Genomic DNA, 18,775 nt, shown 5'->3' with positions numbered 1-18,775 from the left:
AATACAAAGGCCACTGTTTTAAACTGCTATTTTTACTAAGTCAGTAGGGTATAAAAATAACTTTAAAAAATTCTCTTAAAAGATGGAAAGATTAAAATTTGGCTGAAAAATGTAAGAAATGATAGCATCAGCATTAACTATTACGGTGTCCTCCCATTTTCCCCCTTAAAATATTCTTTTTGACCGCACCACAATTAATCATGCATAGACATTTGATTGTTATAAATTTTATTCGAATAATAGAAAATAATACATACAGATAACCATAGGATACACACACAGAATTTAAAGATAAATTTTATACTTTTCAATATGAAACAAAGTACATATCTCATGGAGATATATTGCTACAAATGCCAGGAAACAATAGAGTAATCATCTTGAAAATGGGAAAGTATAGGAACATATTATCAGAATTACTAAATAATAAAAAGGTACAACTCCATTACATGTAGCATAAAATACAGGTATTGGAGAAAGTGCTTCCCCACTTTTTGACTGGAAATAACAATGGTCATATGAAATCTACTAGCCATCCAGATTTTTTCTAGATATATACAGTATATACAGACCTTGCAGAGAAAGTTATAAATATTTTTTCTCCTTTGTGTATAATGACTTTATCTCAAATGTAATCTTTCAGTGTAAAGTAACATTTCATGATGGTATCAGAATTTTGCTAATTTTTATGTTTTTGATATCTGAACTATTGGTTTCAAATTCTGATATCTTTGTCAAGAAGAACAAGTTCCTGCAAAATGTGAAATTGGTAGGAAAGAGGTAAAAAAATTGATTTTGCAATGTCTAACACTCAATCTGTCGATTTTCATATATTCTTTACATATTGCTATGAAGTCATGTCTTCAACAATCTTTTGAAAACCACATATTGAAAGACTGAGTCATACATATCAAAGTCAGCAGCATTGCCATGGTTCTTTTACAAATTTAACTCAGGAACTAAAAAGCCTGCCAGACTCACTCTGATAGACAGTTGGATTTCATTAAAAAACCATCTCTACCATCCAAAAAAGAGAGGGTCCCTTAATGGAATCAGAAATTGGAAATGAAGAATTGTGTGAATTTTGCTTAATATTTGAGTTGAGAGTCAGGTCATTCCTTATTTTCTCCATGTTTTAATAAAACCTGAAAGCTTGTTCCTAGGTGTGAAGGAAACAATACTTTTTAATTTTTTTTAAATATTTGAGGAGGAATAAAATGGGATCATTTCAATTTTATAATATCATTGAAAAAAAGAAAGCATTACTATAATAGAATGCAAACTTTAAAAATAAAGTGGCTGGTCCTTATGACTTTTATATGGTTAAGAAAATTCTCATTAATATTTTGCACAGATTCAGAGTGTTAAGAATAACAAAACACTTTCACATTCCTTTCTTTTTCTCGTAACAAACAATGCACAGGGTAGGGGCAGGTATGCTGGGTATTATCTCCACATTTTATAGATAAAAAATGAAGAACTAGAGAGAGCAAAGTGATTTGTAAAGAATCTCACAGCTTTGTCATACCTAAACAAAACAGCACTGTTCCTATCTCTGATGTAGCCTTTTCCAACATCTTTTTGAAACCCATGCACCCTCTTCAAAACAGGGTAGTTTAAAAAATTTATTTTTACCCTTGAGTATATCAAATGAACATATCAGAATAATACTGATTAAGTCTTCTGAGCAATGCTGTTATAATGGGAACATAACGTTTGGATTAAATAATGAGTTTTTCTACATTAAAAAACAAATAAATAAACGTTGTGTGTATGTGTGGGTGTGTTTCCACAGGAGAGCATGTGAGTCTATCCATAGGCAGTGCTTAAAATCATAGCTTACGAAGATCTTTATCAAAAATCTAATGTAGGTAATATGTAAATTCCTTTGGTTTATCAGGTAAATATTAAGGCATTTCAGATTCCCCTAAAAGGATTTACTGTTTTTTTTTTACTATATTCATATTTTACCTATAGAAAGTTAAAAATACAGAGTTGAAAAAAAAACATGCATAAACACTGCATTTCATGAAAGCACTTATTTTTTGTAACCAATTAACTTTCTAGTAAATAATAAAAAAAGTTAATATCACCACAAGCCATGTACAATAAAGGACAATACTACAGGTATATAACTTGACACAGCGTGGACATTAGAGATGGCTGAAGTAGAACCCCTTGCATCCATATCTGTCAAAGATGATAAATAGCTTATTAATAAGGATTGTACCAATATAAATAACCAGGGCAAAAGCAATGCCTCTCCTATCAAAATCAAATCATACCGTGAACCTAACCTAAAACCACAAGTTATTATTAGTCCTTATTTTATTTATCAATGTAGCATATGTTACTTGCCAAGAATATCTCTAAAAACTCTAAGTACTTAAGTTTTTTAAAAAAATGAATCAAAGCTTTGCTCATCTAATATTAGTTAACTTTAATTGAAATTGCAAAAACAACTTAATCATTTTGAAAGCAATTATACTCTATTACAGACAATTCTGAGATAATTCAAAGGTTTGATTAAAAAAAGCTTCATTGTATAAGAGTTTGGAAAAATCTGTGTTTGTTTCTACTTTATGCATTTCTAGAAAAATTATTAGGCATAATATAAAACATCATCTTTAAAAAAAAAAAAAGGAAATCAATAAAAGCTCCATTTTTCTAGAGATGGCCTTGTCTGCTCTAGTCCTTGCAAGCTCAGCAACCCGCACATGTCAGATGAAAAGGCTACTCTTGACTCAGCAGCCCTAAAATGCAAAGATTGTGTCTGTTCCTGCAAAAGCATAGAGTCAACTCTTTGTAACAGTCACACTGCGGTCATCCTAGAATGTGAACTCTACATCTTGCACTATTCTAGGAATAAGAGAGTCTATCTTAATTACTTTAAAACCTATATAATAATCATAACAAGTTTACATTTCTAGTTTTGCTCTATTGAAGTGGATGCAGTTTTTAAAATGTCTGTAGTCTGAAATGGTTTATTTCTAGATTTTTACGCTGTGGAACTCAGTTCCTAGATAAACGCTTTCCATTTTCTGGGTATAGTTTAGTACTTGTTTTTTTCAGTCTAAGTAGAGCAGTCTTTATGGTTTCATGTAAAGATAAAATTCTTCTAAGTTTCCATATCCCTCTTTCTCATTACTTCCTAATGCTGTCAGTCATTTTGTTTTCTAAGATTAAAGAGAGAGCTTTTAATCTTAAACCCAAGATTACAGACTAGGTCAAGCCCCATGAAAGGAAACAGGGAACAAGGTTATTTCTGTCATTGAGAACTACAGAATAGAATATGAAGATGGCTTCTACTCTATTTAAACTGACGTCCCCAAACTCCAAATTTGAGATTTGAAAGAATAAATGAAATTTCTTGCACCACTGTCACTGATAAAATAAGAACATGAGGGGCGTCTGGGTGGCTTAGTTGTTAAGCCTCTGCCTTCGGCTTAGGTCAGGAGCCCAGGGTCCCTGCTCTGGGGGAAGGCTGCTTCCCTCTCTCCCACTCCCCCTACTATTGTTCCCTCTCTAGCCCTGTCTCTCTCTGTCAAATAAATAAATAAAATCTTTAAAAAAATAGTCCTAAAAATAAAATAAGAACATGACTCTGTTTCCCTTAACTCTAACGGTGTAATTTCTATTATAAAATAGGTTTCATTTGGATTTTGAAAGGAAAAGTTAGTGTGAACCTCCTTCGAATTCAGAAACAAAGAATTTTTTTAAGAAGTGTTTTTTGGTTTGGCCAAGTGGTTTATGACTTTAACAATGTTAAATTTTCCATTTTTTAAAGAATTAATAAGATTCATGTATAATTTCTAGGAGGCAAACAAAGATCTTAAAACTAGCTGGTGCGTTTAACATTGCCCTTGAGAAATGTTCAAGAAATTCTGTTCTTTAGAGGCAATCCAAAGGCAAATTTGGGTATAGCTCATAAGAAGGAAAAAAAAATTCAGATTAATAAATTTCTGCTAAATACTTTCTGATGTCTTTTCTATTTGTTATTATCTTTCTTGGTATTTTGTATCACTCAGGAGAAATTTCTCTGTCATCTCTCATATTCCAAAACCTTCTTACCATTTAGATGGAGGATGTCATGGGGAGGAAAATGGACAGGACATTGACCGACTCACTCTTGGGAGCTGTTAATGCTGATGCTGTCAATAAAGTAAATGTTGACTTTGATCAACTTACTGGTTATTCTTGGAATCCTGATCTGTTCGCTACTGGTTCCGTCCCCTCCATCCGTGGTGGCCTTAACTTCAATAATGTAGTCCTCTTTAATGGGCAACAAAAGTTCCGCTGACGTTTTATTTGTGTTCAGCACTTGTACATTATTTTGACTGCTAGTCCTATAGAACACCTAAAACGCATGAACAAATACACTTAATTTCTTACATTAGCTATTCTTATTTCATAGAACTGATTACTCTGTTACCTCACTTATATTGTTTATCTTGTTATATTCACCAGAATATAAGTTTTCATTCATAGTTCTTTTCATAGGTCTTGGACTAAGGGTCAGCACATACTAGAATCATCAAGTCCTGAAAATCAAGGAGGGGAGAAAGAGCAAACTTCTATGGAAAGGTTCAGCTGGCTTGGGCATTTATAAGGCTGGAGAGATGGGGCAAGTCCCAACTGTACTTATCTTGAAAGCCAGACCCACAGATTAGAGCCAAAAATTTCAGTTGTTTTTTAAGTAGTATATGGGTGAACATCAGAATTAGCCAAGTATTAACATCATAAACAATTTATAACTATTTTGTCCCAAATCCCTGCGTGACCAGAATTACTTCTTTTAAATTTATATTTAAGAAATCAGACATTTGGGAGAAAAAATACCCTTTTTACAAGAATTTTGATCTATGTTAAAATCAGATTACGGCAACCACATTACCAGAGTTAGAAAAATCATTCAAACTGAGCTTCCCTTGCCAGGAGTAGGAAAAGAAAGCATTGCAAATATCTTACTTTGTATCCCGTTACTTCTGACTCGTTCTCCATTGCTTTAACTTGTTCCCAATTAAGTAACACTTTAGTGTCTGTAGCATTCCAAACAACATTTCCTGGTGGCTGACTGGGAGCTTGAAATGCAAAATGAGAAAATGAACCAGATTTGAACACGAGTGATAATTTACATAGAGCAGATAAATGATGGTTTAAAGGAAGCTTATAAAAAGACAGCAAAATCTCTTCAGTAATATGCAGCATATAGGTGGAATCAGAAAAAAAAATTGTCACTAAGTTTCCTTTTAAACAGGTTTTTCAATTAAATAATGAGAATTCATTTCATCATATTCATGACATCTTTGAGGACATCTCTCAATGGTGGCTGTGGGGCCACTTCTGGAAACATATTGATACTGGAGATAAGGAAATTCCTTTATCCACCACTAGAGGGACGCTTGTTGATGTGCCAAGAAAGGCAGGCAGCGTGACCCACTTTGACACATCCAGACAGAGGCTGAGAGAAATTGCCAACTGAGGAGATTAAAGACGCACAAAATGTAGTGTGGATGATTTTTAGGCCAGCGTTGTGTGATGAGATAGGCAAAATGGGAGGCAATCAAAGATAAGGGTTACTTATATTTATTCCCATGAAGTAACAGCGATTCCCATGAAAAACTGTACCAGAGAGTCTATATTTCACTCTTCGTTTTCCGAGTTTTAAATCAATTTTTGAGAAAAATAAGGCGAAATCCTAAAACATTAATGAGAATTCCATTCGATAATGAATGAAATTCTCTGAGGTTTAAAGACTTGGATTCAAAGCTTAGTTCCCTCTCACAAGCACTAGACCGCATACTCGTGCTGGGTAAACGGGGCTCGGTGGCAGCACAGACAGGACATTAAAATTCAGTTTCCTGTCAAGCACAAAACAAACACAATATTATCCATTTGGCCACAACCTCACAATTGCCCAAAGCAGTGCTGAAATATGTTGTACTTGTGGATTTAGCCGCAGAATGTGATCTGGTTAACTGAATTTGTAATGGGGAAATGATATAAAATATTGGCCATGCAGGGAAATTTCTAAACATCATTGACTCATGCCACGGGGGAAAGACGGCTGAATTTACAGATGGGAAGAGCTCTCAGATACATTTATGTGACTAATGACACCAAACAAGGCTGTCTTCCCTGCAGATTCTTTTGCTTCGTGTCTGCTCTTTCACACTATTCTATGCTGCCTTTGAAACGGCGCGATCTGGCATTAGCAGAGACTTGAGGTCAGCTCAGAGAGTTGAAGCTGCACTGCTCTGATAACAAAAATGTATATAAAGGCAGTTGCTTTAGGGCTGAAATACTGATGACCATGTTCTGGCGACTCAGTCCAAATGATATGAATGCACAAGCGTTAGAACATTTTCCCAAAGTCTGTGATTTCCTGCGTCCTGACAATAGTGTAATGGGACAGGTTCCGCTGGATGCGGCTCAGGGAGCAAAAGCAGCATGGTCTGTTCAACCGAAAGATGCGTGCTCGGGAGGTTGGATTTTATTAATACCCGGCTTGAGTCATGTTGGCTGAATCATCTCTTCCAGCACTAGTCTTGTAGAAGAGATGACTGAAAGTCTAACACTGAGGCTTATCTTGTATCAGTCCAAAAACAGATGAGTTGAATGAATGCAGCCTCAATTGGATACTTATAAACAGACAGATAAAAACAGGAAAAGGGAAAGGAAGAAAAAAATTAAGGTTTGTTCTGGGTCTGATTACCCTTATTCTGAATCACATCAGTGTTTCCTGAGCCTCAGATAATCATGTACCACTTTTATAATTTTTGCTATCTTTAAATAGAAGACTCGATTCAAAAAAATAAACATCTACCTTAGCTTCCTCCCAAACACTAATACTTAACACAAGCGTGGGCTTGATATGCTAGTTAGGTTCTTACAGTACTCTCTACAATAAATGAAGCATTACTGAATTTTTGAAAACAGTGTTTGGGAAGCACCCCCAAATCATCTCTCTTACCACCACTGATAAGAATAACATTTTCTGGAAAATTCTATACCAAATAAACTTTCCTTCCATGTTCAAAATCCTATTATTGATAGTAACTAAATGCTTATTAAATATTTATCATATGAGCATGGCAAAATGTGCTTTCATATAGTATAATTTACTTAATTCTCATTGTGTTATAATAATGTCCATTTCTGGGTGCCTGGGTGGCTCAGTGGGTTAAGCCACTGCCTTCGGCTCGGGTCATGATCTCAGGGTCCTGGGATCGAGCCCCGCGTCGGGCTCTCTGCTCAGCGGGGAGCCTGCTTCCCTCTCTCTCTGCCTGCCTCTCTGTCTACTTGTGATCTCTCTCTGTAAAATAAATAAATAAAATCTTAAAAAAAAAAATAATGTCCATTTCTGAGGCACCTGCGTGGCTCAACGGGTTAAACCTCTGCCTTTGGCTCAGGTCATGATCTCAGGGTCCTGGGATCGAGCCCTGCATTGGGCTCTCTGCTCAGCGGGGAGCCTGCTTCCCCCTCTCTCTCTGCCTGCCTCTCTGCCTACTTGTGATATCTCTCTCTGTCAAATAAATGAATAAAATATTAAAAAAAATAATAATGTCCATTTCTATACATGGGTAATCTGAAACCAGAGACTTAAAAACAATTGTACACTCATGTTCATAACAGCATTATTCACAGTAGCTGAAAGGAGAAGCACTCTGTCTGTCGACAGATGAATGGATAATCAAAATGTGGTATATATGTAAGAGGAAGCATTATTCCGCCTAAAGAGAAAGGAAATTTGCTGACACATGGATAAACCTTGAGGGTATTATGCAAAGTGAAATAAGCTGGTCAAGAAAAGACAAACTCTGTATGATTCCACTTACATGAAGTACCTAGAGTACTCAAATTTATGAAGACACAAAGGTCTTGCCAGGGACTGGGGGCTGGGAATGGGGATTGGTGTTTAATGGTTACAGAGTTTCAGTTTTATAAGATGAAAGACTTCTAGAATCTGTTACACAACAACCAATCTTAGTGCTACTGAACTATACATTTAAAAATGGGCAAGATGGAAAATTCATGTTCTATTTATTTTTACAATTGAAAAATTAAAAGCAAGAACTTGCTAAACGACACAATGGGTAAAAGATCGTATGTGGGTTCAAGCCAGCTTTGATTAATGCCAAAGTCTAAGCCACCCATATTAGACTGTGCTGAGTACCTGAGTCCTTATTTAACTCCTGAATGACTGATCACAGATTTGTACATGATGTGAAAATAAATACTAAACAAGAATGTCACAAAATATACTCAACTTCCATTGTCACAGGAATGCTTTTCCTGATTTCTCAGACTAAAGTGGGGGCTCTTTTCAGATACCAGGACCTTTCTTCATAATCCTCATTAAAAGTACATTTTACATTTCTTTGTGATTTCATTTTTATTAACATTCAGTTTTATTAAAATCCATTAACCTGTAAGATCTTTGCAAGCAGAGACAATGTCCAGTGAGATATCTGACATAGAGAAGTTTGATATGGTCGATTTTATTCACTAGTCCAATGCCTTGCCAAGGGGTAGACATCAAATTAGATTTTGTAAATGACTGATGTTTTAATGTAAAAAGCACAAACTCAAGGATAAAGAAAACACTTTTACAGTGTTATCGAGAAATAAGTTTGACCCATTTCCTTTGTGTTAATGAGGAATGAACAAGATTTGGCTAGCCACACTTCTCAAAGGCAGCATATCAATATTCAAAATGAACTGTCTAGCTACATGGTTGAAAGTTCTCCAAGACATCCCCACAAATACTACACATTTTATAAAGACCAAAATGGGATAGTCTTGAGATTGAATATGTTCAGTTGTACTGAGGCTAAGATGATAAGGAACATCACACAAAGAAAGAACAGAGTAAGAAAAACAACCCCCAAAACTGGTATATTGATTCAATGACTTATTCAAGAAATAATCTGTATGTTAAGTGTTAAGGCAAAAAGGAATAAGGAGGTGACAAGATCTGGAGTAGATTTGGAAAGGCAAATTATGTTTTTTATGTGTAGAGGCAAGAGAGGGATAAACATATGCCAAGGCACAAAGGCAGGACACAACAAGGTACCGCGGGGAGCTCAGAAGTTTTGACTGATTACAAGGTAGTGAGGAGGAGAAGGGATGGAGCAGATGAAGCTGAAGAAGAAAGTAGGAGCCAGATGCTGAAGGGTCCAGGGGACCAAAGGAACTAGAAAAGGAAATTTTTTTGTAGGCAATTCGGAAGGCCATACACAAGTGAAGGTAGGGAAGTGATACTGCCAGTGTTGTGGTTTCACAGATCTTTGTGGGAGCAGAAGGAAAAGGAGGAAGATCTTGGTGGGCATTCTGTTGGGAGAATGTGGTAGTACTTCATGGAAGAGAGAATAAAGGTCTGTTTGCGTGATGATGATTGCCGTGGAGTTGGAGGGATGCAACAGACACGACATTTGTGTAAACTCAACAAGTCATGATGACTGACATCACATGCGTGCTGGCAATAAAAAGCAAAGCTAATGCTAGCTGATGACACAGACCTGGGGGAACAATATCTCCAGCTGGAATTACCTTTGACTACATATTTAGTAACAACTTCTTATGTGTTAGGGATCCTTCTCAGTACATTAAGCAAAGAGATAGACATGTTCTCTGACTTCTAACCATGGGTCTTATTAGTGGTTCCCAAGGATTAATATTTCTACCACTAGAGATGATTTTAGGTGGATGACATTTTTAATTGGAAATATGTACATATTTTCATGTTAAGTTAAAAAAAAGCCTGTCATATCCAATTCTTGATTCACAGATATAATTATTTTGGATGAAGCCAATATTGATACATCTGTGGTAATCTACTTCACACATAACACACAGATCATTAAAACTAGGTTCTAAATAATGATACAGAACAAAGGCTATTATGCAAACACAAATAACTCAGATGTTTCCAGCTGCACACAGATGTCTGGTAAGCATCCTAAAATACACAGCCACAATTCAAACTAACTCCGACCTAAGGGAATATTTAACACAAATAATTCATCTTAAACCAAGTGATCAAGAAAAGAATATCACCCTACTAATAACTATCACAAAGACCCTGATTAGCTCACTGCAAAACTTACTTTCAGGTATGCTTTTTTTTTTTTTTTGGAAAATCAATTAGGTTTATTTTTCTTTCCATTTCATTGTATTAACTTTTAGAATTCTTCTATTCAAATAATTGCTCTGTTTTCATTTTATTAAAAAAATCTTAGAGCTACTATCTTACAATAAAGAGTATTAGTGATTTTCTGTTTCTAGTAAAGGTACAGTTGTCTTTTAAAATGAATATATTTAACTATTAAATTAAATAAATTAAATATATTGGGAAAATAATAATACAGGTTGTTTGAGTCTGTGGCTAAAATCAAGTGACTGGGGATAGCAAAACAGTGGGCAAATTAGGAACAGGTTGAGTTTGTTCATTGCATGATCCAACCTTCCCTTTAGCATCTTTGTTCCCATTTCTGGTTTCCGTTCTCACCAACATTCAGTTACCCTGTATTGAGCCTTCAGTGCTGCTCTTTTCTATCTTCTCATGGTCAAATCTCAAGCAGGAAACCTTTGGTTCCACAATCTCTATAAAAAGACTGCCTACCCTTGTGTGCCAGATGTTGTAACAGCACAGAAAAGATCTACCTCCTACAGGTTAGACCAAGGACTGGAAGCACTGTGGCCATTTCCAAGGCAAATGTCCTGAGCTACTGTCTTAACCTAACAGAAGCCACAGTATCTCAACTGTAAAACCACAAGAAGACCTTGGAGAGCAGTTGTCAGATTAAAACCTACCAGAGAGGGCACCTGGGTGGTTCAGTCAGTTAAGTGACTGTCTTCAGCTCAGGTCATGAACCCGGAGTTCCAGGATCAAGTCCGGCATTGGGCTCCCAGTTCCGCAGGGAGTCTGTGTCTCCCTCTGACCCTTTCATGCTCTCTCTTACTTGCTCTCTCTCTCAAATAAATAAATAAAATATTTAAAAAATTAAAAAATAAAACCTACAGTAAAGTGAAATTGCTCTAGAACTGGAAAACTTCAGATCAGAAGTTGAGACCTGAAAATGCATCAACCAGCTTACAAATTTTTGGGGGTGGGTGGGAGGGGCTAACTCAATGTACTTTAATTTTGTGTAGTTGCCAACATTTAAAATTCAGGACTTTTTTTTTTTAATATTTTATTTATTTATTTGACAGACAGAGATCACAAGCAGGCTGAGAGGCAGGCAGAGAGAGAGAAGAGAAAGCAGGCTCCCCGAAGAGCAGAGAGTGCGACGCGGGGCTCGATCCCAGCATCCTGGGATCATGACCTGAGCCAAAGGCAGAGGCTTTAACCCACTAAGCCACCCAGGCGCCCCTAAAACTCAGGACTTTTCATTTAAGTTCTGGGTTTCTGATTGCTGATTGCCCATGCAATATCAGATGGGAAAGAATGGGCCTACTCTGATGGACAGAGAGAATGGGCTGGCCCTACGAAAAGACACCCCAGCCATCACCCATCCCTGCCCATTGATACCTGCCTGGCCATTGAAGGTATCTGACTGGACACTTCTCTTTTAAAATAAGTACTAGTTTGAGGTAGTTTTTATACATTTTAAGGACATTGGATTGACATATTTAGAAAAGTAATATACTTTGATGGACTAAATCTGTAAAATGTAACTGTTTAAACTTGTTATTTCCCTCAAGGCTTGATGAGGTGGATGCTGAGGGAAGGACAGGAGGGAGGAAGGGTGCAGACACTAGAAGCAGATGAAGGTGTAGTTCAGGGATCTGAACAACCTGAGCTACATTCTTAGATCCTCTGAAAACATCTTTTTGATGGTCCATATTATTGGCTGGTAGGTCGACTGTGTTATTGTTTAAAGTATTTTGAGGTAGATTGTATTATTATGATCTTTGCAAGTCCTCTCCCCTTTACTCCTTGTGGGGAGAGTATACTCTCTCACTGACATTCAGCTTGGCCATGGGACCTGTGGTTCCCGGGACTGCCTGTAGGAAGACATACTTCTGCTTCTCCCTGGCATCCCGCAGACATCAGGCTCTGTCATGTGACTCCTTTCTACCAACAGAATGTAAGCAAAAGCCAAACAGGACACTCCCCAGTAGCAGCTTTCAAAGCCACAGAAGAATGTGCTCAGCCCTTCTCTTTTCCCTCTGCCATGAGATCTACACAGCCCAGTGAGTGGCTGCGTCTTCAGTCTGGGTCCTGGAGTAAACACGGCATGGATCAGATCTGAATCTTACTTGGGGTGTACGTGTTGGATAAGTGAGAAACAAACACTTGTAGTTTTAAGCCACTTAATTTTGGAGGTTGGATACTGCGGCCTAGATTAGCCTAAGCTGACTGGTACAGTTATTAGCCAATATTCTAAATAGCTTTGATGCAACACAATACATTTTTGTAAAGACAGGGAAATATGGAATACTGTACATTAATATAGCTTATCTGTTTCACTTTCCACATCCTGTCCTATGTGGAATTTCACTTTCTAGATCCTATCCTATGTTGGAAGCCCCCACCCAGAATAGGCTGACTGAGTTCTATACTTTATTAGAACTAACTTGATACATAGTCTACATTTTTAAATTTTTGGTAAATTATGTCTCAACTTTCACATCATACAGATTTTTCAGCTCAATTTCTACTGTTGATAGTATGCTAAAGTAGAAAAAAATGACAAAAACTATTTTAATTTTAGTAGAAAGGCAGCCTATCACTACATAGTACATTAATAATTGGCAGGCTGCAAAATTATTTCCGTAATTTCATATGTTGTAACCAAAACAGTGTTGCCGTTGAAGGTTTTTATAATTATTGATCTTTAAGCACCCATCATAATGTCCTCTGCATATTTGATTAACAGACTCCTCAAAGTCAGCTTTACAGACGTCACTGAGTCCCCAGCCTCTTGCTTACAAGCAAGTGATAAACATAGGTTGTTGACAGAATGGAGCTAGGAATACAAGCCATGCCTATCAATAGGAAAATGGTTAAGTTGTGGTATATTATCACAATGGAATATTATATATACATTGACACATTTATGAATAACTATTAGGGAGACTGGAAATTGCTATGATGTATAGGTAACTAAACATACAACATTCTTCCACTGTATAAGACAAACATTCTACAGAAGATTAAGTCTGAAAAGAAAGCCCAACATTAATGATAGTATTTCTGAGTGATAAAATTATGGGTGGTTTTTATTTTCTTCTCTACAATTTTCTTTTTTCCCAAATTTTCAACAATGAAAATATTTTCTTTTTATATAAAGTAGAAGCCTCTGCCTTCAGATCAGGTCATGATCTCAGGGTCCTGGGATAGAGCCCCGCTTCGGGCTCTCTGCTCAGCAGGGAGCCTGCTTCCTCCCCCGCCTTGCCTCTCTGCCTACTTCTGATCTCTGTCTGCCAAATAAGTAAATTCTTTAAAAATAAACAAAATAAAAAGTAAAAACTAAGAATATTACTGTTTAGAATTTTCAACAGTGGCATTTCCATAGTGGTGATGGTGAAACTGGCATTTACTTTCAAAACATGGAATTTTAAGAACATATGCTTGCTATGATTATTTATGCAAGACCCAAAAGATTTAATTTTTTTCTTGACTCCTTGATGATAATGAGATGATTTAGTGGGAAGTGGTTGTTCTCACCAGTAGCTAGAAACTGTACTTTGTAGTTTGGGTTCAGTTGAGTTGAACATCAGCATGTGTCACTAAAGTGCTTAAAACACAGGACACTGTATGAGAGTCAGGTCACCAAAAGATACTTTCTCCCTAATAATGAGACATATTTGTTTTAGAATCATTAAAATTAAACACATGACTTATAATAGGAAACTGATTCAATGTGCAACTATACAACAAAAATATCTACTTCTTAATTCATCCAAATCTCAGAAAAGACTTTTCTTGGGGTCCAACCTGGAATGTCAGGGAGGAAGATTTTTCTTTTAAATGACTGGATATTTCCAATTTAAAGTTTCTAGAGAATTGTAAGCAAGTTGAAGATTTCCAAAAAAAGTGCGAAAGCACCTACAAAGTTCATAAGATTTACACACATTTGGCCAGAGGAATGACTTGATCTAATATTAGCTGAAACTCCCTGACTGAATTCTGTTCAAGTTCAGTATTACATTATTATCCTGTTTCAGAACTTACAACATCAGAAATCATTTCGTTGAAGTCCACAGATAAAAGAACAAGAACAACAAAAATCACTCTAAAATCTGAGGAATACGCATTAGTGAACAGTGTGTTCTATTGCTGTCTCTGTGATTGGTGGTATATCATATACAGACATGAGTAGTTCACAGACATATCTGGGATGTGATACATAGAGGAGCCGGCAAATAACATTAAGTCACCTAGAGAGAAATACCCTTTGCTTTTCTTATTAACTTGAAGAGAAGGCTGGATTTGGTGATACTAGGTTTTTAATATCTCTTTGATACTAACAGCATAAATAAAGTGGGAGCAGACTTAGAGGTCTGAACAGGTAAGAGCATGTTGCTTGTATTAAAAAATGGAGAGTGGCATATTTGTTTGTTGTATTTATTACTGATTTTATTACCATTTAACGTACTATTTTGTTAACATCTATTTATGGCAATGATATTGATTTCCATACTTGGTTAGTTTCCATTTTAATTTTAAGTTTATGATAGCAAAAATTATAAGCTAATTTTTAAAAAGATTTTATTTATTTATTTGACAGAGAGAGAGAGAGAGAGGCAAAGCACAAGCAGGGGAAGCAGCAGACAGAGACAGAGGGAGAAGCAGGCTCTCTGCTGAGCAGGCAGCACGAGGTGGGGCTCGATCCCAGGACCCTAAGATGATGACCTGAGCCAAAGGCAGATGCTTAACCGACTGAGCCACCCAGGTACCCCTGTAAGTTAATTTTTTAGACAACCAGTGAGGTACATATTAGAGGAGACCCAGAGGAATGGCAAAAATTGAGAAGCAAGATCACATATAAAATTTGGGAAATTTTGCATTGATATAGTTCCCAAGTCATAACTTAGAGTAGATAATGATATAATTAAATTATACATATGAAATTATGTATTTGAAACAGCAATTTTCATTTTATCAAAAACTCATAAAGAAGATGTAGTCCATATACACAATGGAATATTACTCAGCCATCAGAAAGGATGAATACCCAACTTCTGCATCAACATGGATGGGACTGGAGAGATGATGCTGAGTGAAATAGGTCAAGCAGAGAAAGTCAATTATCATATGGTTTCACTTACTTGGGGGAACATAAGGAATAGCATAAAGGACATTAGGAGAAGGAAAAATGAAAGGAAGAAAAGTCAGAGTGGGAGATGAACCATGAGAGACTAGGGACTCTGGGAAACAAATGGAGAGTTTTAGAAAGGAAGGGGGTGAGGGAATGGGTGAGCCTCGAGATGGGTATTAAGGAGGGCACAGATTGCAAGGAGCACTGGGTGTTACACACAAATGATGAATCATGGAACACTACATCAAAACCAATGATGTACCGTATGGTGACGAACACACACACACACACACACAAACAAAAAACTTCTGAAATATTCTGACCCCTATTCCTTTAGTATTTGTTTTACTCACATTACCTTTACAATCCCTTAGGACACACTTGATTAGGTTTCTTAAATTCAGGCAACTGATTTTAGCTCAGCTTACATGGATAAACATTCCGCTCGCAAAAGCAAAAATGCAAGCGCAAAACATCATACCATTTAATATTGTTCTGTTTTTTCAAGTGGACATGCATGTACAGCCATCACTGAAGAAAAAACAAAAGAGTATCCCCTTGTTCCAGGGTAAAGTCTGGGCATGTGATTCAGTCCAGCCCAGGGAAGGTTTCCTATCAACTGGTCATAACAGCTGGTTCTGGGATGAGCCAAGAAGAACCATCCTTGGCTCTGAGTGGAGTTATCAGAAGGGAGAGGTCCATTTTTCCCAGGGTGTTTAGTTGACAGAAATAAGCCTTAAGTGGCAAATAGCAATACTTTCACCCTGAAAAATGGAACATGGTAAGAATGATTCCACCATGGAACAGAGCCAAGAGATGGAGAGCCTTGTTTGTTGAATATCTGTTATTGGGCACCAACTATGGTTACTTCAACACTGGAGACCGAGCTCTGAGGACAGTGTTATTATCAGAGCTATGGTAAAATCTCTGCCCTAAAGGACTTTGTCTTCCAGTCAAAGCAGGCTAGAGAGAACAATCAAATAAATGAGAACAAGTTATAGAATATGTGACAGCTGTTAGTGCTCTACCAAAGAACAAAGCAGGGAAGGAGACTGAGTGTCAGGAGATGAGGGACACACTTTTAAACATGGTGGTTGGGTGGCACTGAACTAATATTTGAGCAAAGATCTCAAAGAGATAAGAGAGAAAGCCACTGGATGCCTGGAGGAGCTTTCTGAGCAGAGGGAACAGCAAATGCAGAGGCCCTGAAGTGAGGGTAGAATGAATGAAGAGGAAAATAATAGGCAATAAGTCAGAGGAGGATTTGGAGGATGGATCATATAAAGCCTTATTGAGCATTATAAGGATTTAGTATTTATCTGAAAGGAGATAAAATGGGGCATCATGAGCATCACTGTGGCTTACAGGAGACAAGGGTGGAAAGAGGCTGACCAGGAAGTGATTGCTGCCCTGATCCATGTGAGGGATGTTCCAGCTTACAACAGGGTGATAGCAACGATAACAATAGATGTGGCAGATTCTTGCAGAAGTCAGTTGTTGAGTATGAGAGAAAGAGAAGAGTTGAGGGTGATTCTAAGATTTTTGGCCTGAGCAACTGAAATATTGGGATTTAAGTTACTGGGATGGAGAATTCTGAAAGGGACAGGTTTGAAATGGGGTGGATGGCATAGTCAAGAACTTAGTTTTAGAAATATTCAGTTTGAGGTCTTATAAGATGAATCTTGAGGATGTTGGCTGAGTGCTAAATCCATCCATACTGAAAACCAGAATTACCACTTGACTTTTAGTTACACAAAGCAGAATATTTGCCCTACAAATTCTTTCTTGCTATCTCTGAACATAAAATTCTCAATATGTTTCCTTTTAGAAGCCAACAAATTTCATCATTTACATGCCATCTGCAATTTTTCCTCATCAGTGCCTTTAGATACAAGATGTTCTTAAGAGTTAGCTCCCCTTGGGCTGCAAGTAACAGAGACCCATTTTAGATTACTTAAAGAGGCTAATTAGAGTTTAACTCAGAAATGCTTCCAAAAAACACAAGTATTTGGATATCAAAAATTAAGTGTTTAACGGAAGCTACAGTATTTAACTTGAGAACCCTTGTATTATTTTACATTAATCAAAAATAATCACCCAGGATCTGTACTGATATAAAGGCTTGCATACTAAATTCCATGAAACTTGCACAGTTTAAGTAAGATGGTAAAAAACTACAGTAAGTGTTTTGAATTCACAATGTTCAGTCAAGAGGAAGTATATTTGATTAATAATAGTCCTTCAGGCTGGCCTGCTTTAGCTTTCATTCATCCATTTAGCTACCCAATCAGTATTTAACCAGTGGTTTGTAGCACCATGCTTGGCACTAAGGCTGGATGAACAAGACACAGGAAGATTCTTTCCCCATAAAGTTTGCAATCCAGAGGGAAAATCAGACAGCAAGCAAATAATCAAAGACGTAATCTTAGTTCTTTATGTCTAAAGCATGATGATAATTCTCTTTATAGAGATAATCACAAAAACGTTACCAAAATTCTTAAATAGGATTTGGAGCTAAATCCAGGACAAAGGTTAGGATGACTATTGAGAGTTGCCAGTAACAGGTAATAAGAACAGCTTTAAAGGATCCTGTTTAACTCGCATTTTTGGCATCTTTAAGGAAAAATTATTAACATAAAAGTGAAAGCTTAACACATGCTTTTTATATATCTAATCTTAGAGTAATTAAGGATTTCAATGATCTCTATGAATTTCCCACCCAACATAGGAAATTTTTCCCTAATAACACCTGCAGATTGACATGCAGATTCTGAATGATTTGCAGAAATACAAATGTATCACCTTCAGAGAGATTTTATTCAATTGTTGGAATTTCCATCAGACTACAGCTGTGTGATCAAAGGAGTACTGTCTATCTTTGATCACCTTACCCACGTCCTAAGCATGGAGCAAAAATCCCAATAAAAACTAGTGTTAAATGGGGCATGGATATTCTGATTATATGGCTGAAAGAGAGGACAGCACAATTAAGACTATGTCTAGCAGTATCCAGCTACTTAGTCTGTAATTGGAGGGAAGTGATATAACCTCTATAAGCCTCAGCATCCTCATCTCTAAGGTGAGGCTACCAGCAGCTTCCAAGTCATGGTATTGTTGTAAGAAGTGAGAATCAGTACAAGAAAACCATACTTAGAACAGTGACTGCAGATTGCTCTAAGTGTCAACCATTAAAATCATCATTGCCATCATTACCGTTGTAAATTTCTACTTTAGATTGGGTGCCTATATGCTACACCTAAATCAAAAATTTCTTTTTAAAATTGTATTTCATTCATTATACATTATCATAACATTCCTATTGTCTTTTCCTCATATCTTACCAATTTGCTAAGTTCTTCACTGATTCCATGATGATGTCACACAGTTTTGTAGAATCATAATTTTCTAGCAAGTAATCACATCAATTATTAAGTCAGAGGAAAGAGCCAATATAAACTTGTTTGCATATATTCTTGTAATCAGAATTTTTGATTGATGCTGTGCTT

At 36.6% G+C, this 18,775-nt stretch overlaps 1 protein-coding gene across 1 annotated transcript in view; it reads right to left on the bottom strand.

Moving 5' to 3' along the window:
* Window positions 1-232: 232 nt before the first annotated feature.
* CNTN3 (contactin 3) overlaps window positions 233-18,775 on the bottom strand; it is a 353,501-nt gene continuing 334,958 nt past the window's right edge. The window contains exons 21-23 of the mRNA XM_047746701.1: window positions 4,969-5,081; window positions 4,189-4,357; window positions 233-2,190 (exon numbers count right to left, since the gene is read on the bottom strand). Coding sequence (XP_047602657.1) covers window positions 2,090-2,190; window positions 4,189-4,357; window positions 4,969-5,081 — 383 coding nt within the window. The 3' untranslated portion in view covers window positions 233-2,089. The remainder of the gene's footprint in view (window positions 2,191-4,188; window positions 4,358-4,968; window positions 5,082-18,775) is intronic.

The sequence above is a fragment of the Lutra lutra genome, chromosome 1 (genome assembly GCF_902655055.1).
Source record: "Lutra lutra chromosome 1, mLutLut1.2, whole genome shotgun sequence".
Lineage (NCBI taxonomy): Eukaryota > Metazoa > Chordata > Mammalia > Carnivora > Mustelidae > Lutra > Lutra lutra.
Note: the sequence above shows the minus strand (reverse complement) of the source record. Positions and strands in the feature narration are given on the sequence as shown.